Source organism: Molossus molossus, unplaced genomic scaffold (assembly GCF_014108415.1).
Source record: "Molossus molossus isolate mMolMol1 unplaced genomic scaffold, mMolMol1.p scaffold_m16_p_8, whole genome shotgun sequence".
NCBI lineage: Eukaryota > Metazoa > Chordata > Mammalia > Chiroptera > Molossidae > Molossus > Molossus molossus.
In genome coordinates, this window is record NW_023425402.1 from 88,179,312 (window position 1) to 88,197,982 (window position 18,671).

The following is an 18,671-nucleotide window of genomic DNA, read 5'->3' on the forward strand; positions in this document are numbered from 1 at the left end:
ACATTTCAACACTTTAATATTTTATGACTATTATTCAGAGATTGTTATTTATATGGATTTTTCTCCCAACTATACCTTCAGCTTCTTATGTGCTAGTTTTTCATTATGTCACATAGCACAAAGTACTCCCTAAATGAAAGTTGATAAATAAGTTATTAATATTGTTTTAAATAAATTTATTTTTACATTATTGAATGTTCTTTCTCTTTAGAGAGCTACCTTGAGAATTTTTTAAATTTAGCTTTATGTATGTTCTCAAATAAAAAAATTAAGCCCTATTGTTTTCATAAATGGCTATCTAGCATTGCTTCTGAATTATTTTCTTGTTGATTAAAGAATACCCCGATGAAAGTGCTAAATAACATTGTCTTGGTTTGCCTTTGTAATTTAGAAAATATTGGTATATATATATATATATATAGAGAGAGAGAGAGAGAGAGAGAGAGAGAGAGCGCGAGCGAGCATATGCTACATTTTTTAATCTACAGGCTACCATACAAATGAACTATGAGATGGTTTTATTATGTAGATTTATTTTATTATTGTATTATGTTTACATTATCTGAGCTTATGCTCCAAAGCTGTGACAGCACTGGAACTAGGGCGAGGGGGATGCGTTGACCTCAGGTTCAGAATTTAAGAGGTTGCCAAATAACTCAGTTAGCCACATATATCATATTTTAACACAATATTTTCTAACTAAAAATTAAAACCAAGAAATATCAGAAATTTAAACACAGATCAAGAGATCTATGTTCTGCCATGTTTATAAATTACCTGTTTGTTATAGGGTGAAAAAGCTAAGTAGGGAAGGAGAGAATCCTGTTGTTTTCTTCTTTGGTTTAAGGACAAAGAGGATCTAAATGTAATATCTCCAGCTTACAGCATCATTAGATTAATAATATTTTAGAAATGACAATTTTAGTGAATAGAAACTATTGATTTCTGATTATCTATATTGATTGTATGTAACTCATGTGTAGCTGTGCAACGTGTATCTCATATTTAAGTCCATATCCACATTTCACAAACTGTCCTAATAATGTCATTTATGGAATCTTTTTCTGGTCCAGGATCCAATTCAGGGTCATGCTGTGCATTAAGCGCAGTATATCTGGCATCTAATATTGTGGAACAATACCCAAGGCTCTGTCTTTCATACCACTGACATTTTTTTTAAGAGTACAAGCCAATTGTTTTGTAGAGTACCCTTCAACTTGGGTTTTCTTGATGTTTCCTTTCTGTTGAGGTCAGATGTGCATTTGGTGCAGGAACACTGCTCAGGCAACGTTACATTACATCAGGTAGCATATGATGTCAGTTTTTCCCATCATTGGTCATGTCACTTTATTTAGTGAAGATGTTGATCCCTCTACATGTGTTCACTAAAATACTACTCACTTTTTTCTTTCTAATGAATATGTCTTCTGTGGGGAAGATACTTTGATACAATGTAATTATCTTGTTGCTTTTTAAACATACACTTAATAATTTTAACATCCATTGATAATTCTGGTTTGAATCAGTTATTGCTACGAAGATTATGAAATGGTAATCTTCTAACTCTATTAATTTTGTTTACATTATTGGTTGGAACCCTCTGCAAGAAAGAACTTTCCTTTCTCCTTATTTATTTACTTAATTGCCTGCTTAATACCAGTATGGACTTGTGTGGATTTTTCCTTTAGTCTATGGTTTACGATCCATTCTTCCATTATCCATTTTGATGTTCCAATTTTCTCATATTTGCTCAGAAGGACCCCTTCAAGTTGTCTCCTCTGTCATGTTTCAATGACCCCATCATTGTTTGAGCTCTTCCTTATTTTCTGGCATATTAAGTTATAGTTCATCTTGTTCATTGCCTGCCCCAGTCCCAGATTCAGCCATTTCACTGAGGTGGTCTGGTTCCGTTTATGAGAAATGTGTATGAAAAACAAAATCTGAGTGCTAGATATGCTAGTCTACTAGGATGTTGTTGCTTCTAGGCATACAATAAAATGTGCTCTTTTAAGTGCATAGCTTGATGAATTTTGACAGATTTATATGCTCATGGTTGATGCTCAGTCTTCATTGCACTTGATCTATTAGCAGCATTTGAGACTGAGGATCACACTTTCCTTCTCACAATGTTGTCTTCACCAGGCTTCCAAGCAATGATACTCTCTTGATTTTACTCCATCGCCCTGGGTACTCCTTCTCAGTCTCTTGTCATCTTTTCTACTCTTCTCTGCACCCTTCAAAGGTGAAGGACTGCAGAGTAAGACTTGGATGCTTTTCTCCTCAGTGTCTACACTCACTCCCTGGTAATCACCTCTGACAACTCCTGAATCTGTGTTTTTAACCCAATCTTCTCCCTCAATCCCTGAATTTTTTTTTTTTTAATCCTCACCCGAGGACATTTTTTTCAATATTTTGTTCAGATAGAGCGGGAGGGAGGGAGAGAGAGAGAGAAACATTGACGTGAAAGGGACACATCGAGTGGCTGCCACCCACACGGCCCAACCAGGGCCGGGGACAAACTGCAACCGAGGTACATGCCCTTAGCGGGAACCGAACCCAGGTCTCTCTGGACCGCAGGCCAGCGCTCTAACCACTGAGCCAAACCAACCAGGGCAAGCCCTAAATTTTATAGTCACTTATTTCTACTTGACATCTTCACTTGATTTTCCAATAGACTTCCAAATGTAACATATGCAAAACTGAAATCCACCCCACATCTGTTCCACCTGAAGCCTTTCCCATCTCTGGTGATGGCAGCTCCATTATCCTAGTTTTTCAGGCCAGAGACTTGGAGGTACCCAAAATATACAGAATCCCTTCTCTACCCTTCCCACTGCTCCCCCATGGTGTGAGCACCCTAATCTCGTGCCTAGATTATTTCAATGGCCTCAACAGGTTTCGCTCCCTCAGAACTTGCTCCTGTAATCTGCTCTCAACACAGAAGCCAGGATGGCCCAGTAGAATGTGAGCATGACTGTACCACACTTTTGCTCAAAACTTTGAAGTGGTTCCACGTTTCCCTCAGAGTAGAGCCCAAGCTGCTGCACCGGCCTCAGGGCCCTGTATAATTCTCATGCCTCCCTTTGCTCTAAGAACCCATCTCTCATCCGCTTTTCCTCCCATCTCCATGCCCATGGGACGCCTGCTGCCCTCCCTCCTGCATGCCAGCAGACTAGGGGTGCTTCCCACGGGAGGATCAGTGGTGCTGGTCTCTCTGTATGGAAGGCATTTCCCCAGATATCTGCTTAGCCAGCTCCCTTGTCTACTTCCAGTTTTAATTCAATTGTGCCCTCTAATGAGGACCACCATAATTACCCCAACACAGAACTTCTGATCCCTCATTCCCTGCTTTCCCTCCCGCGCCCCATTACACTTACCCACCCCTAACACATTGTTATAAATGACTTCTTTATGTTCATTGTTGTCTGCCTCTCTATGCTAGAATGCAAGCTCCGTGAGGACAGGGATCTCTGTTTTGCTCACTGGGGGACTAGAACTGCAGGATCTCATCAAATACCTAGAACACTGGCCGGTTTGGCTCAGTGGTTGGAGCATCAGCCTGCAGACCAGAGAGTCGCGGGTTCAGTTCCCGCCAGGGGCACGTACCAAAAAAAAAAAAACTTTTCTAAAGTACCTAGAACAGTGCCTCTCCCTTAGTAACACTCAAAATATTTTTTAAATGAATGAATCAACCACTTATCCTGTACTTTGACTTGATAAACTGATACAAATGAGTGAGGACCTACTGGTAGAATTGAGTCCATGTATGCCATTTTCAATGTTGACGTGCCTAAACACCCAGCGTCCGCATGTGCTTGTTTGCCTCTTTCCATAATGAAGTCTAGATTCATTTTAAAATTCATTTAAAATAATAAGAATTTAATCGGGCAGCATTTCCAGAGAATAGTAGGTTTTGGCTGCCCTGAACTGTGTCTTTGTATGGATAACACCACCTAAGTAACAAACTGGTGCTGGTCGCTCACTCACTGCCCGGGGAAGTGCCACACTGTGAGGGAAGCCCGCCCGCTGCCTCCTCCGCTTGCGGCTTCCACTGTGATGTTGGGTTCCACACAGGACAGGGGGATGGGAGAGGGCATGAGAGAAACCAAAGTGTCTTTTTATATGAACAGTACGTTGTCCTACTAGACTGTCCACTTCACTCTAGATCCAAAATTGGCAGCAGCTGTCTGTCTCTTAGGTGGCCCCAGAGTGAGCGATTCACAGAATTTCAGCTGAGACAAGACTTACCTTGACAGGCTTTCAAATAACGTTCTTGGGGTATTTCTGGATAATCACCACGATATCAACAGTCAAGTTTTGAAAGGTACATGTGACATGAGTATTAAAATATCTCTACTGACAGCATCAGACTTTTATGGCCACCAGCAAAAGAGAATATACTCCATTCTACAGTAAACACCCTCTCTGCTTCATATCAGGGGAGTGTGGGTGGCTTTAGGCTGAGAGTATTGATTCCTTAGTCACTGATGTCCTTGGAACCTTAGAAAAAATTTCCTCGTGCCTAAGCTAGTGTGTTCTCAACTCTTCTAATTCAGGTGAAGGATTTGATCAGACTAGAGTGAGTGTAGGATGAGAACCTGATCTAAATTTTGGAACATCAATTCTAATATAGCAGAAAAAAAGCCTAGCTTGTCCTTTAAACGCATGCAGAAGTATGTGGATTTCACTCACTAAGCATACCAGCATCATTAATAAGAAAATGCACTTTATAGTTCATATACTTTGTCTTCCAACATTGCATTAAAGATATCTCAATTTATTTTATTTTAATTTATTAATCTGTTGAGAGAGAGAGAAAGATTTGTTATTCCACTTATTTATACATCCATTGATTGATTCTTGTATGTGCCCTGACCGGGGATCAAATCCGCAACCTTGGCATATCAAGATGATGTTCTAATCAACTGAGCCACCCAGCCAGGGTTAAAAATATCTCAATATTGCCCTGGCCGGTTTGGCTCAGCGGTTAGAGCGTCGGCCTGCGGTCTAGAGAGACCCAGGTTCGGTTCCCGCTAAGGGCACGTACCTCGGTTGCAGTTTGTCTCCGGCCCTGGTTGGTCGTGCGGGTGGCAGCCACTCAATGTGTCCCTTTCACGTCGATGTTTCTCTCTCTCTCTCTCTTCCGCTCTCTCCCTCCCACTGTATCTGTACAAAAAATGGAAAAATGTCCTTGGTTGAGGATCAAAAAAAAAAAAACCTCAATATTTTAATCAATGTACTATATAAGAAATAATATTTTGTTTTGTTCTAGAAGAGTTTCAAATGTAGAATTAAATAGACTATATTTAAGAAAGCATTGCCCTGGCTGGTTTGACTCAGCGGTTAGAGCATCAGCCCACGGACCAGAGAGGCCCGGGTTCGATTCCCACTAAGAGCACATACTTTGGTTACAGTTTGTCCCCGGCCCCAGTTGGGGTCCTGAGGGTGGTGACCAGTCGATGTGTCTCTCTCACATCAATGTTTTTCTCTCTCTTCTCCTACTCTGTCTGAAGATAAATGCAAAAAAAAATGTCCTCGGGTGAGGATAAAAATAAATAAATAAATAAATAAATAAATAAATAAATAAATAGCAAGCAAGCATTGAGAGCATCTTTAAAAACTTTTCTCCTTTATAATACATGGTATTTTTACATAGTGGGAAAAAATGTTTTTTTTTTAATATATAATATCTGACTTTGATTACTTTCCACAGGTACAACACACTCAGGGGAAATTGGCACCAAGAAAAAGGTGAAAAGACTGTTGAGCTTTCAAAGATACTTCCATGCGTCGCGGCTGCTCCGTGGAATTATACCCCAGGCCCCTCTCCACCTGCTGGATGAAGACTACCTTGGACAAGCCGGGGTGAGCCAGCTGCCCTCTGCCACCTCAGGCAGGCCGTGGCTGGGAGCATGTGCCCCGCTGGTAGTCAGTTGAGTCCCACTTCTGACCCTGGGATGCTCTGTGACTCTGGCTAGTTACTCAACATATCTGGACTTTTTCCCTCTAATACAAATGAAGTCAATAGGAATACACACCTCATAGGGGTGATGCAGAGATTAAATGAGCTAAAGCATGTTTACATGCTGGATATATTCATACCTAGCTTTGTTCATTTTTATAAATGTGCAAAACATATTGGCAGAACACTATGTAACACAAAATGTTTGACTGGTTGATTACTAATGAGAGAATAACTAAATTTTTAACCCATTGAATTATCTCACTGTAATAGCTACAGTGAAATTAACCTAATAATTACCAACTTTTCATTTCACTTTAGGCTAGAAACATGACGCGTTATCCTTTTTATAATTTTTAATTCATCCAAATGATTTTTACTAATTTTACAATTATTTTTACAATTATCTTATCGGTACCAGCAATTGCTGGTTCAACTGAGGGCAGATAATAATTTGTGGCGACCTAAACAAAAGCTCGCAGGCTCTCTCTAACCCAAACTGCCGAAGAAATTTAAAGTTCAGATATAAGCTGCCTCCGTTTAAACAGAAATCAAAAGTAGTATCTTATCGTTTACATGCTACGTAATATTATGCTGTATATATACTATTAAGAAATAAGTAGCAAGTAATATCAGAAGAACTAATCCCCAATATTAGGTCTACAAAAGGGTGAGGAGGGCCCTGCTAACAACCCAAGGCCTGAGGTTGAGCGAATGTTTGTTTGATCATTTGTTTGGTTAGAGGACAGAGGACTAAGCTCTCGGCCTTGAGCTCCAGCGACAGTACCCTGTGGTACCTGCCCTCCAGGCAGCCACCTCCAGAAAGCAGCACTGAGATACGGATAGAATAGCAGGCCACATTCGGGGCATCAGAGACCCAATCCTGGCCGGCCCTTAGATTTGTATGACTTGGGTAAAATGCTCGCTCCATCTGGACCTCGCAGACAACTCTTAACCCTTCATTTTTCTAATGCTGTTGGGACAGTCTTTGTGTGCCAGGATGAGGCCTCTGGATTTTTCATAAGATACAAAAAAGCTATTCAGGAGCAAGTAGTGGAGTGTGAGCCAGTCCCTGCCAGGAGCAGTGGCCATGAGAGGGGAGGAAGGCCCTGTGCTGGAGCTACAGTGAGGACAGAGTCAGCCCTGGGAGCTTCGTGTCTCACTGAGCGTTAACCCCATCTCCTTCTAGGCACGGAGTATTTAAAAAAAAAAAAAAAGGATAATATGCCTATTTAAAGTAGGTCTTTAGATCACCCAAAAGTTTTCATCACACGTTCGCCAGTTTCCTGTTACTGTGGTTAATTTCACAGGTAGTCCCACAGGGAACAGAGTGATGTGCTCAGCAATCATTTTGACTTCATTTTATTAAAATTTGTTGTAAACCTGCCTTAAGTGAATAGTAGTTTATAATGTGGAGACTTCACAGAACTATGGTGTTAACAGATGTCTAACATGGGTGCGCTTACTGTGTACAAGCACTGTTCTAAGCACTTTATTACATGCATGTCTGTTTGCATATATTGCCTTATTTATTCCTCACAACAACCCTCTAAAATAATAATGTCAGCCACATTTTTCAAATTAAGAAACTGAGGAACAGAGAGGTTAAGGAACTTGCCCAAAGTACCACAGCCAATAAGAGATATGGTTGCATCAGACCAGGCCAACTGATCCCTGAGCCTGTCCCGTTAACATTGTTGTTATTAATCAGTAGAGTAAGATTTATTTTACTACAATCCAGTTGTGCATAGATAGTAGAGTGCAACTTTATTTTCAAGTTTTTAATTGTTTAATTCACTCTGTCTCAAAGTGAATATTTGAGTCTCCAATATGATTCATTTGAGTGGTTTTCTTGTTTGCCTTTGCAGCATATGCTCTCCAAAGTGGGAATGTGGGATTTTGACATTTTCTTGTTTGATCGCTTGACAAATGGTAAGTCACACTGAAATATGCACCATAAAATGGGATTAATTTCATGAAAACAATATTTATTTTTAAACATTGCTATTCTTTTTTCCCTCTTTCCCCACTTTTATAAGTGTACAGCCACTCAAGATGGACTAGGGCAAGGGAAAATTAGTTCAGATGAAAAATAAGGACTGAATTTGGCCTTAGAATCTAAAGACAGTTTCCTTCTGACCTTGATGATCCCAAAGGAATGTGAAAACTACAGATTGGGTGCTGTTCTTGCAGAATACTTTAGCCACATCCAAAAGGAGGAAGTTCGTTGTTCTCCATGAAAATTAGAAACACAGAGTCTCATCTGATCAGTCCTGACTCTTGCAGGACAGTGTTGTGCACTTGCATTGAGTGAGTCAGGTCTACCCTGCTGCAGGTATCGTTCAGATATGTTTACCATCATCATCAGAAGACACCTGCTAAGGACAGAGTGTAAAAGTTTGGACTGCAGCTGAAAGGAAAGTAGATATTCTCATTAATTTCACTTTTTAGATTTTTGTGCCTATAAAGGCTTCCTTCAGGAAAATAAAAAAACCCTATTATATTTTCATCTGCCCATTCAACACATGCTGATAAGCTTAGGAAGCAATGAAAGACATCATATTTAATGCTAACCTTTGTATGTCCCACCATCTACTAAGTTTGTGCCTTGTCATTACAGATTATTTTCTATCATTCTGTTACTTGACAAACCATATACAGTGGAAAGAGTACAGCCTAAGACCATGAAACTGAGCTGCACGCTGTGGAAAGCTAACTAGACCATGTAGGGGTGGATTCCACAATGCTGTATCTTCCTTTGCTCAAATCAACTGAAAAATCGCTACCAGTAAATCATATGAACTGTGAACCAAAGAGCATGTTCAGTGATATTTGTTCAAAAGAGGGTGTGATCATGATGCTCATCGAAATATGAAATGAGCACATGTCAAAAATGTATTCAACTCAATTAATTAGAGATTCGGTAAGATGCTGCAGCTCTTTCAAAGGAGAATTAACACACACACACACATATATAAGCAGTAAGAAACACATGAATTTATAAATAGTTGTAAAACTGGAAGGAAGAAATCAGTTGTATTTTCATCTGAGTAATTTTGTTCACATGTATATGGACAAGAGTCGCTTGAAACACTGTCAATTATCCACAACTTTGATTGTGAAATGGCTCAAAGGTAATGAAAGCTGCGGAAACACTTAGAATCGGGTACCCTGGAAGAATATACTGAGGCAACACCTTGTTTTTTATTTAAGACATCCAGTCATCTTCTAGATCCATTTTAGTCTTTCATAAACTCTATAATTTTTTAAAATTCAAAATGATTATTCTTTAATAAACAATATCCCTTGAATATTTGCATGTTATTGTAGCTTCAATTTTGCATCTCTTCCAGCTTTATAAAATATCTCAAGGTTAAGTAACATTTTGATTGATACCAAAATAGGCAGACTCCTTATAACTCTTAATGTTTCCAGTAACTTATTGCCTTTGGTGTAGGGAGAAGATCTGAACTAATTTTACTTGTATAATCCAAGAACACCTAGATTCAGATCATAGTGATAAATATATTTATACTTGAATAATTTCAAATTTAAAGGGGAAAATAAATGATCCTATAAGAGACCTTTCATTACAGACTTTGGATCCTAATGTCAATCTTGATAATTTAATGGTAATGAAAATTAGTTAAAACTGGTGACTGTTTTCCTCTAGGGAACAGCCTGGTAACACTGCTGTGCCATCTCTTCAACACCCATGGACTCATTCACCATTTCAAGTTAGATATGGTGACTTTACACAGGTTTTTAGGTAAGTCTTTTTTTTTTTATTCCTACCTCTTTTTCCATGAGTAATGGCAGTCCACAATATTCTTTAACATAAATTGTCAGGAAACGTAGCATGGAGATGAAGACTTCAAATTAATCTTAAATTATCTCATCTTAATTTTAAAATATGGTTTACCCATTAAATCCCTGAAAACTTATTTATTTGGTGTGTTATTTTTACAGTAGATAAAGTCTGTATTAAAAAAAAAAACACACAACAACAAGAGCAGGTAACTGTAAAGAAATTGCTGACCTGTTCACCTATCAATAAATCCAGTAAGGCTTGCTTCAAATAATCCCAATCTGGACATGAGTTGTTGAATATCTTCAATAGATTTTTTTAATAATAAGAACTACCATTTATGTAGTGCCCACTATATGCAGGATGTTGTTGGTACGTTATTTCTAATCATTTCAACAACCCTGCAATTTGGGCATTGTCACCACCTTTTGGCCCATAGTTAAGGGGAAGTACAAAGTGGTTTCATAAATCGCTCAAGGTCAACAATTTCCAATTGGCAGAGCCTCAGTCCAAACCCAGGTCTGTCTGACCTGAAAGACCACTGTATTTCCACTCAACTCCACCATCACTTTCTACCAAAAGAGCCCCAGTTCTTATTTGCCTTTTTGTACATTCTTATTCATCTGCCAGTGCATTACCTGGGGCACATTTTTTTTTTCTTTATTGATTTTAGAGAGACAGGAAAGGAGAGGGAGGGAGAAATAGAAACATTGATGCGAGAGGACATTGATTGGCCGCCTCCTGCACTGGGGATGGGGCCCACAACCTGGGCATGTGCCCTGATGGGGAATCTAACTGGGACCTCTTGGTACATGGGTCGATGCTCAACTACTGAGCCACACCGGGCGGGCTGGGACACACTTTTAATCACCACATAACTTTCTGCTGCCACTTAGTGTGTTTCTGGCTTCTTTGACTTACCCATGGCTGTGCTTTGAATTTAAAAGCTGCCCTGGTGCTATCAAGAGTAAAATAACAGAGACAAGGATAGCAACAACCAGGCTTATATGCTGGGAGCTCTTCTAAGGACTTGCAGTTATTAACGCATTAAATCCTTACCATAGCCCTTTGAGATTAGAGCTGTTGTTATTCCCATTCTATGGAGAAGGATACGGAGGATCCTTGTGGTTAAGTAACTTGCCTGATACAAATAATAATGATAGGGCTAGAATTAAAATATAATTGTAAAATAAACCTGCTGAATAAAAGGTATACGTGGCACACCCGAAATTTTTAAAACCAGCCACAACAGGGCTCAGTTCCAGAAACACAAATAACCCCAAGCTAATTGAATTTAGATTGCTGAAGCAAAGTAATGGCCATGAATAAGGCCAAAGAGTTTTGATTTGTCTAGAGAGGGAGAATGCAGATACTCTGGACATGTGTATGCACCTAGAGTACATGTAAAGGGGGAAAAGATTTGGCCCTGGCCGGTTTGGCTCAGCGATTGGAGCGTCGGCCTGCGGTCCAGAGAGACCTGGGTTCAGTTCCCGCTAGGACTCGTACCTCGGTTGCAGTTAGTCCCCGGCCCTGGTTGGTGGTGTGGGTGGCAGCCACTCAATGTGTCCCTTTCACGTCGATGTTTCTCTCTCTCTTCTTCTATCTCTCTCCCACTCTACCTGCACAAAAAAAAAAAGGAAAAAATGTCCTCAGGTGAGGATAAAAAAAAAAGAGGGCAAAGATTTGATGACAAAGAATAACACCAGAATCCAGAACCGAATTCACAGCGTAGGCTGACAAAATATGGCTGACAAAATATGGTCATACTTGCAAATCTAGACATTCTATACACACTGATTATGTTGCATCCTAAGCATTGCCTTGGTTATTAGCTGAAGCAGGCTAGTGGCTTCTGTAAATAGCAAACCAAAATTGCCTTGCTTATGTGTCTACTTGGTTCCAAGAGCACCCTGATCCTTAGAGTAGAAGGGCATGAACAATAATAACTTAATCTGAATGCAGTAGAAATAAAGCCAAGGGGTCCTCTGTTGAATCAACACAGTAAATTGAAAATCTGCCTGAAGAAACCCCAGATTTACTTGGCTCAGCATTTGTTACTCAAGTGATAGATCCATCTTCGGATATCAGGAGAGTCTGGTGCTACCTTTTAGGGCCATTTAAAAGGAAACCTCTTACATGGAATATTATTCACAAATGGCAGCAAATAATTAAACTATGATGTGAAATAAAGTTGTCCTTTTCCTACATATTTATTTTTCCTATGAATGAAAGCCTTCATGAATGCCAGAAGGGGTGAGCTACGAAGGTGGTGAGGATTCCCAAGGGCCTCACAAATCCTTTTAGCCTCTTTCCCATCTGCCCTCCTCCCCCTCTCCACTAAAAACAGCTCAGTGGAACTGCGAAACTGCCAGGGCACGTTCATTTGTAAAGAATCCCCAGGGTACACATTTTGGAGACACTAATATCTTTAAGAAAAAGGGACCCTCAATAAAGCTGAGGTCGATGCCCTTCCTGTGTTGGTTTTAGCTGACTGAGTTATCTGTTTCCTTCCCAGTCATGGTTCAAGAAGATTACCACAGCCAAAACCCGTATCACAATGCTGTCCACGCAGCCGATGTCACCCAGGCCATGCACTGCTACCTGAAGGAGCCAAAGGTGAGCCAGCCCTTGCCACCCCTCAACCTCTGGAAGTGCAAGTAAACTGCCTGCTGGGTCCCAGAGCACCCAACATGTCAGAATTACTGTGACGGGTCATTCACAACACGAATACAGATTGTTTATATTCAAGTTCCACTATCGGCTCTGAAAACTGTGCAGTACTCACAAAAGAGCATTTAAATTTTCTGGGGTTTCCTTTCATAATGTGTATGAAAGGCTGCACTGGGACGAAACCAGCCCTCCCCATGACAATCTGCATCTTAGATATCTTCAGCAGTCCCAGGAGCTAACTGTTTGGCCTTGAATCTGTGCTACAAATGCTAACAGCCCTGAAATTTTCTGGGAAAAGTCTCCCACCTTGTGGTTTTTGATCGACAAATAGAATCAGTGCTCCTCAAGGCTTAAGCTCCATTTCCTACTAAGGCAACCGAATATCCTGACTCAGGCCCAAGAAAACTTGTGAACGTCAAAGACCTTTTAGCAAGCATGCTCTGATGTGACCAACCAATCCGAAACTAAAAACATAATAGTGCTCGTTACTCAAAACCGAGGTATTTCTTAGCCATATAACTAAGAGTTGGTATAACATAGAGGATGAATTTTCTTAAGGTTTCTTAAAATAATATCTCAGTCCAAGACTCCGTTCAGTTCAATCAGTTTTAACATCAACCACTGACTATGCAGACGCCAGACACACAATCCCAAGACAAAACTGGGTAGATGCCGCATCCATATAAAATAGCCCAAAGACATTAAATGGTTGTTTGTTTGTTTTTTCATCTCTAGGTAGCCTGAAAGTTGTATATTTAAAGTTAGACTGGATTCCCATTTCCCTGCTTGTTTTCCTAGCTAACCAAAAAAAAGGCAGATTCCCAGACATCTCCTCCCCCGCACGCTCTTCACTACAGATTGAAGAAATAGCAAATCTTGAAATTCATTCCAGTCTTGATTTCATATTCAAAGAAGTGACAACGACATGGCGGATGGTCGAAATACACAAATGATTCTTCATGCGCCCATCACTTTGAACTTTTTATTTCCTGTATAGCTTTCTCTAGGAGCAAGGCTGATTTCAGGCCCTGCCTTCTCCCTACCCACAGACAGGCCGCGCCACTGCAACACACAAGGAAGCAGAGTGGCGGCAGGACAGGGGGTACTGAATGGTCTCTGCCATCTGACTAGCTCAGTTACTTTCCACACGGTTCTGTCTTTTCTCTTGCGATTCCATGTGCCTCTCACCTCACTGCCTCAGAGGGTAAAGGCCTGGTGGATGGAAGGCCTGACAGTATGGTGATGCCTCATTCTATTCGATTTTGCAAAAACAAGTGCTAACCTATTTGTGAAAACACACCTACCAACCTCCCAATTTAACTTTTTTAACAGCTCGCCAGCTTCCTCACACCTCTGGACATCATGCTTGGACTGCTGGCTGCAGCAGCACACGATGTTGACCACCCAGGGGTGAACCAGCCATTTTTGATCAAAACTAACCACCACCTCGCCAACCTATATCAGGTAAGAGAGCTCAACGTTCAGCCGGGCACAGTACGGCCACCTGCCTTAGACCCCATCCTAGAGCCTGAATCTCACCCTTGGAGATGGCTTCATTCAGGATCAGCCTCGCTGATGACCACAGCCAAAGAGCATGGGTTTGAAACTGGTCCAGGATATCCCCCAAGAAAGATTAAATTGGTTTACAAGGCTATCCAAGGAATTCAATTTGCTCTGAAGCGGATTTAAAATTGTTGGAAGTCAAGCAGGATCCCTACTCTCTGATGGTCTAAGAATATGTGTCTCCCTGGAAATTATCTCATATATAATGACCAGTTGAAGCTAGTCCTTGTAGGACTTCTATAAATGATACTACTCAGGTGCAAACCTAGTTCAGACTTATGTTTCTAGGACTATTTCTGAATGTTATTGGCCTCTGAGTCAGAGGTATTTTATCAAAGACAATAGACATTGTTGTTAAACAATAATTCAGCAGCATGAGTAGATTGGCCAGGAGAACTTTCACCCATGATATTGTTTTAGATATTATGCCCTGTGTCATAAATGAATTACCCCCAGAATTCTCGAGGTTCTTTGGAGACCTTTGGTTGTCATTCACAAAATTATTACATACAAGGAAATTATCTCAATTTTTCTGGAGCTTTTGGGGAAAAAAAAATTAGTACTTAAAGAATCCTGACAGATTCCCACAAAACAGCTGCCTTATATAAGATGTTGCAGCTTAAGGATACATTTATTTCCAGTAAAACACAATTGAAACATTTTCCAAAGTCTTTCTCCATCCAGATGATTCACTTTGGGTATAGGTAGAAACTGGTGTTCCAAGGTTTATGGTTCCACCTGGTATGTATTTCAGCACTGGCTTTCCTGGGCTCCCAGCCAGCATCCGGAGCTGGGATAGATATGGCTCTATAGAAGGGACAGGATGACAGAACTAAGAAAGTCTTTTGATGATCAGCCAAAAACTAAAAAAAAAAAGAATGAATGAATGAAAAACTAAAAGTAAATTTTCTAAACCATCTCAGAAGCTAAATTTATTGCTTAGGGAAAAACATAAATATAGGTATTTGGGGGAAAACAAAATGAGTGATTGTGCTGAGAGCCCAAAGCGGATTTTCTATGCCTGTGAATTCTGACTCTCCAAGTGTTTTCATTAGACAAAAGAAATCAATCAACACAAATGGCTACTTAATCCATTTCCAAACAATGTAAATGTTTATATAATTCTAATTTCTCATCATCAAATAAATCCTATCAGTGGAGTTTGAGAGTATCTACTGCTACTGGGTGATTTGTACATAAAAATAAGGGTCATAAAACTGTACTTTGACATGTAGTACATATAAAACACACAACGAATTCACATTTAGACAGAAGTCAGAAAGAAATTCGCCAGATGTTAAAGACATAAAGACAAGAAAGTGTAGAATTTCATCAATAATGAAGAATTAAGTACTAATTGCTACTTAACAAAAATTGATTCTCAAAAGCAAGATATGCCTATTTATCTTCTTTAGATACTAAAAGTGTTCTCAAAAAGGATTGCTTACTCAAACTTTTGAAGTACAAATAGTTTTTAATAATGTTATTTTAATCTCTTTGTTTAAAATAAACATTCCAATACAACCAAATTTTCCCGCCTTTTCAATGCAACATATAGTTTTGTAGATTTTTAATCAGCAACTATTTATTGCACATATTGGATGATATACTAGGATCTAGAAGTACAAACATAAATAACATATAATCTCTGCCCTCAAACATTTGTTCCAACTCAGCTGGGCAAAATCCAAGAAAACTTAATCCTCGTTTGAAAAACATTTGAGGCATTAACTAAAGATATGCATAAAGATACAACTTTTTTTAAAAAGTCTTTGAAGAGTAAATACCTGTGTTGTTCTTTGTATTCAGAGATGTTGTTACAATAAAGTGAGCTATTATTTTTTTCTAGCAGTGAATTTATTAGTATCTGATCTGTACAGCCTAATCTTTCACAGGAAAGAAAGGCATCCTTTTGATAATGTCTAGAGAGAAATTGGGATATAGGACTCAAAAAACACGTCAAGGTATTGTCCTCATCAGTCCCTTGCTCTACAGGTCTTAGGATTTCTTGGAGGTAGAGATCCATAGAAACAATGTTGAAAAGTAAACCAACATCACACAGTATCATAAAGTTACTTCCAATATCCTACAGCTGGCTAGGATAAAATGTGAAACTTTTATCAGCCAAATGAGATCTCAAATCTGCCCTAAAAATGTATGCTACCTTTACTATTTGGCTATATACCATTGTTGACTATCTGAAGGAACTCTGAAAAGATAAATTCCCTATAAAATTTAGTTTAACAAATTAGGTAACTAACCTCCATTCAACACTCACTATGATTCAAATGCTGTGCTAAATGCTTTTATGTATTATATTATTAATCTTCACAACAGCCCAGTTAGGTGGGTACTATTATTATACCTATCTTACAGACAGATGAAAGTTGATACTTAGGAAATTCAAGTATTTTCCCTAAAAATAAACAGTTAATTTAATGGCAAAGCTGGGACTGGAACTCAGGTCTTTTGTCTCCAGAGCCAAAGTGCCTGAGTATGACCAGTACTGCCTCTAAAACTCATGTTAACCACCTGCTGTGTGCAGGAAGCTAAGAGCTCTCCTCCAGGTTGTCCTATTGCAGTGAGGGAGATGAGGATCGGAGACCAGTGGCCTCAGGTGGAAAAGGCTTTGCTAAATACTCTGCAGAAGATAGCTACAAAGTGTGGTGGGAAGACCGTAACTGATTCTGCAGATGGTTTCTGAAAAGAAAAAAGCTCATGGAGGAAGAAGAGTGTAAACTGGTCCTTGAAGCGTGAGTAATATTTTGAGTAACATGTTGAAGGGCACTAGAGGCAGTACAAACTGGTGTACTTCTGGGATTAAACCCCACAAGGCCATACAACAGAAAATGGACTGTCCCTATGGCCTTTAGCTGAGCATAGTCCTGCCATGAACAAACCCTGCTCTCAGATAAGGTGGGTATCTGATAAATTCCCTGTAGACAGCTGTACCAAAAATGACCTGGACCAGAAAACCCCCACACTTCGTCAAGCTGTCGATAAGGAACTGGCGTAACTCTTCGGTTTTCTATTTTTTTTGGGGGGGGGGGGGCATGGTACATATATAAACTGAGCAAGACCATTAACAACACATGATATTTTAAAATTCTTGGAAATGTAGCCTTTTAGCCTACCAAGGACCTGTTGGTTGAGACATGAATGATCTTGCAGGAAATTACACACAGATTTTGAGTATATGCCTATGCACATTTTTCTAGGGAGAGGACCCATCACTTAGACTCATATTTTAAAATGAGTTATAGATTCAGAAAATATTAAGAACCATGGTAATGAGTGAATATATAATTTATATACACGCACTATATATATTATACAATATATTGTGAATACACACACACGCACACCACACAAATTATACAGGAACACGCATACACATTTCATTAACAAAAATATAAGAGAGAGGATGTGCCAGAAATTATGTGGTTTTGAGAGCACCCCGTGTGGGACTGCTACAATCCAGACTTACTGTAAATGAAATCAAGCGGAAGCGGCTTCCTCTCTCTTTTCATTGGCTGTGTTCTTTTAGTTCAGACAAGTAAGATCATTGCATAAGGCCAGCCTGTGCTTCTGCCCTGAGATAAACAGCGAGCCTGGGCAGCTGGAGGGCAGCTGGGTCGGGGGCTCTCTCCCACTGTCTGCTGCCTGGGCTGGACTCGCTAGCTGAAATGCCAACCCAAGTTCAACACGAAGGCCGAGAAGGCCCTGCCACCTGGCACCTCTCTCGCTGAACTGGGAACAGTCCAGGTGTCCATGGTGGACTGAGCGGGAAAAGAGCTTGTGAAAGACAGAACCCAAAATGTATTTTCTGTCCCTTCACCCTGCAACCTCCTACACAAGTGGGCTCAGCAACTGGGCCAGGCAAGCATTCAATCAGATGCAATATTGGTTATTACAATTGCAAACGAGATCACTTTCTATTCAATCTAAAATTTAATTTCTTTCAATAGAGTCCAACTATATATTAACTAGTGACAGAGCAACCTAATGAATAAAATAATTAATCGCTTCATAAAACATTATATTTATTATATTTTTTTAGTGTCTTAAAGTTTATAATCATTTTTCTCGGTCCCTTATCACAGGCACTTAGAGAAGATCAGCATTTTTAACCACTTTTTATTCTAATGACTGAACCAGGAGAAGTGGTCCTTCTCCATGGTCCTGTGGCCTCTACCAAATAAACAACTGCAAAGACTATACACAACCTCATGATTTCTGCAATAGAAAAGGTGTTTGGGCAAGTATTTTGAAAATAGTGAAAAAGAGGCTCAAATTTGATTTTCTGCTTTATCGAGTTTCTGCTTTTCTTGGCGAGGTGGCTGGTCTGCGGCATGTCTGTGGCCTTGAGCTGAACAGGGGCCTGCCCCTCGAACAGCAATTGATGTCCAGGCTCCTTGCTCTCCGAGCAGCGACTTGGGCAGGTGTAGATTGGACAAAAGGGAGGCATCTTCAGACAGGCAGCAAGCATGGCAGTGCAGTAGTTTCTCCAAAGGCCAAGGTCTCGTTTGGGACTCAAGGAGCTTCAGTTCCTCCGAGACCTCCTGGGCTGGGACTCTCACAGCGTTACCAAGGAGACCACTTGGCTTGTTAGGGAAGAACTCAACCACTTCATTATCTCCTAGTCTTGCTTCCCTGTTTTGTGAGCAA

At 40.0% G+C, this 18,671-nt stretch overlaps 1 protein-coding gene across 1 annotated transcript in view; it reads left to right on the top strand.

Annotated features, from left to right (window-relative positions):
* The window catches only part of PDE7B (phosphodiesterase 7B), a 465,832-nt gene that overhangs the window by 419,836 nt on the left and 27,325 nt on the right, over window positions 1–18,671 (top strand). Inside the window, exons 5-9 of the mRNA XM_036247767.1 lie at window positions 5,714–5,865; window positions 7,831–7,894; window positions 9,636–9,731; window positions 12,286–12,386; window positions 13,773–13,904. Coding sequence (XP_036103660.1) covers window positions 5,714–5,865; window positions 7,831–7,894; window positions 9,636–9,731; window positions 12,286–12,386; window positions 13,773–13,904 — 545 coding nt within the window. The remainder of the gene's footprint in view (window positions 1–5,713; window positions 5,866–7,830; window positions 7,895–9,635; window positions 9,732–12,285; window positions 12,387–13,772; window positions 13,905–18,671) is intronic.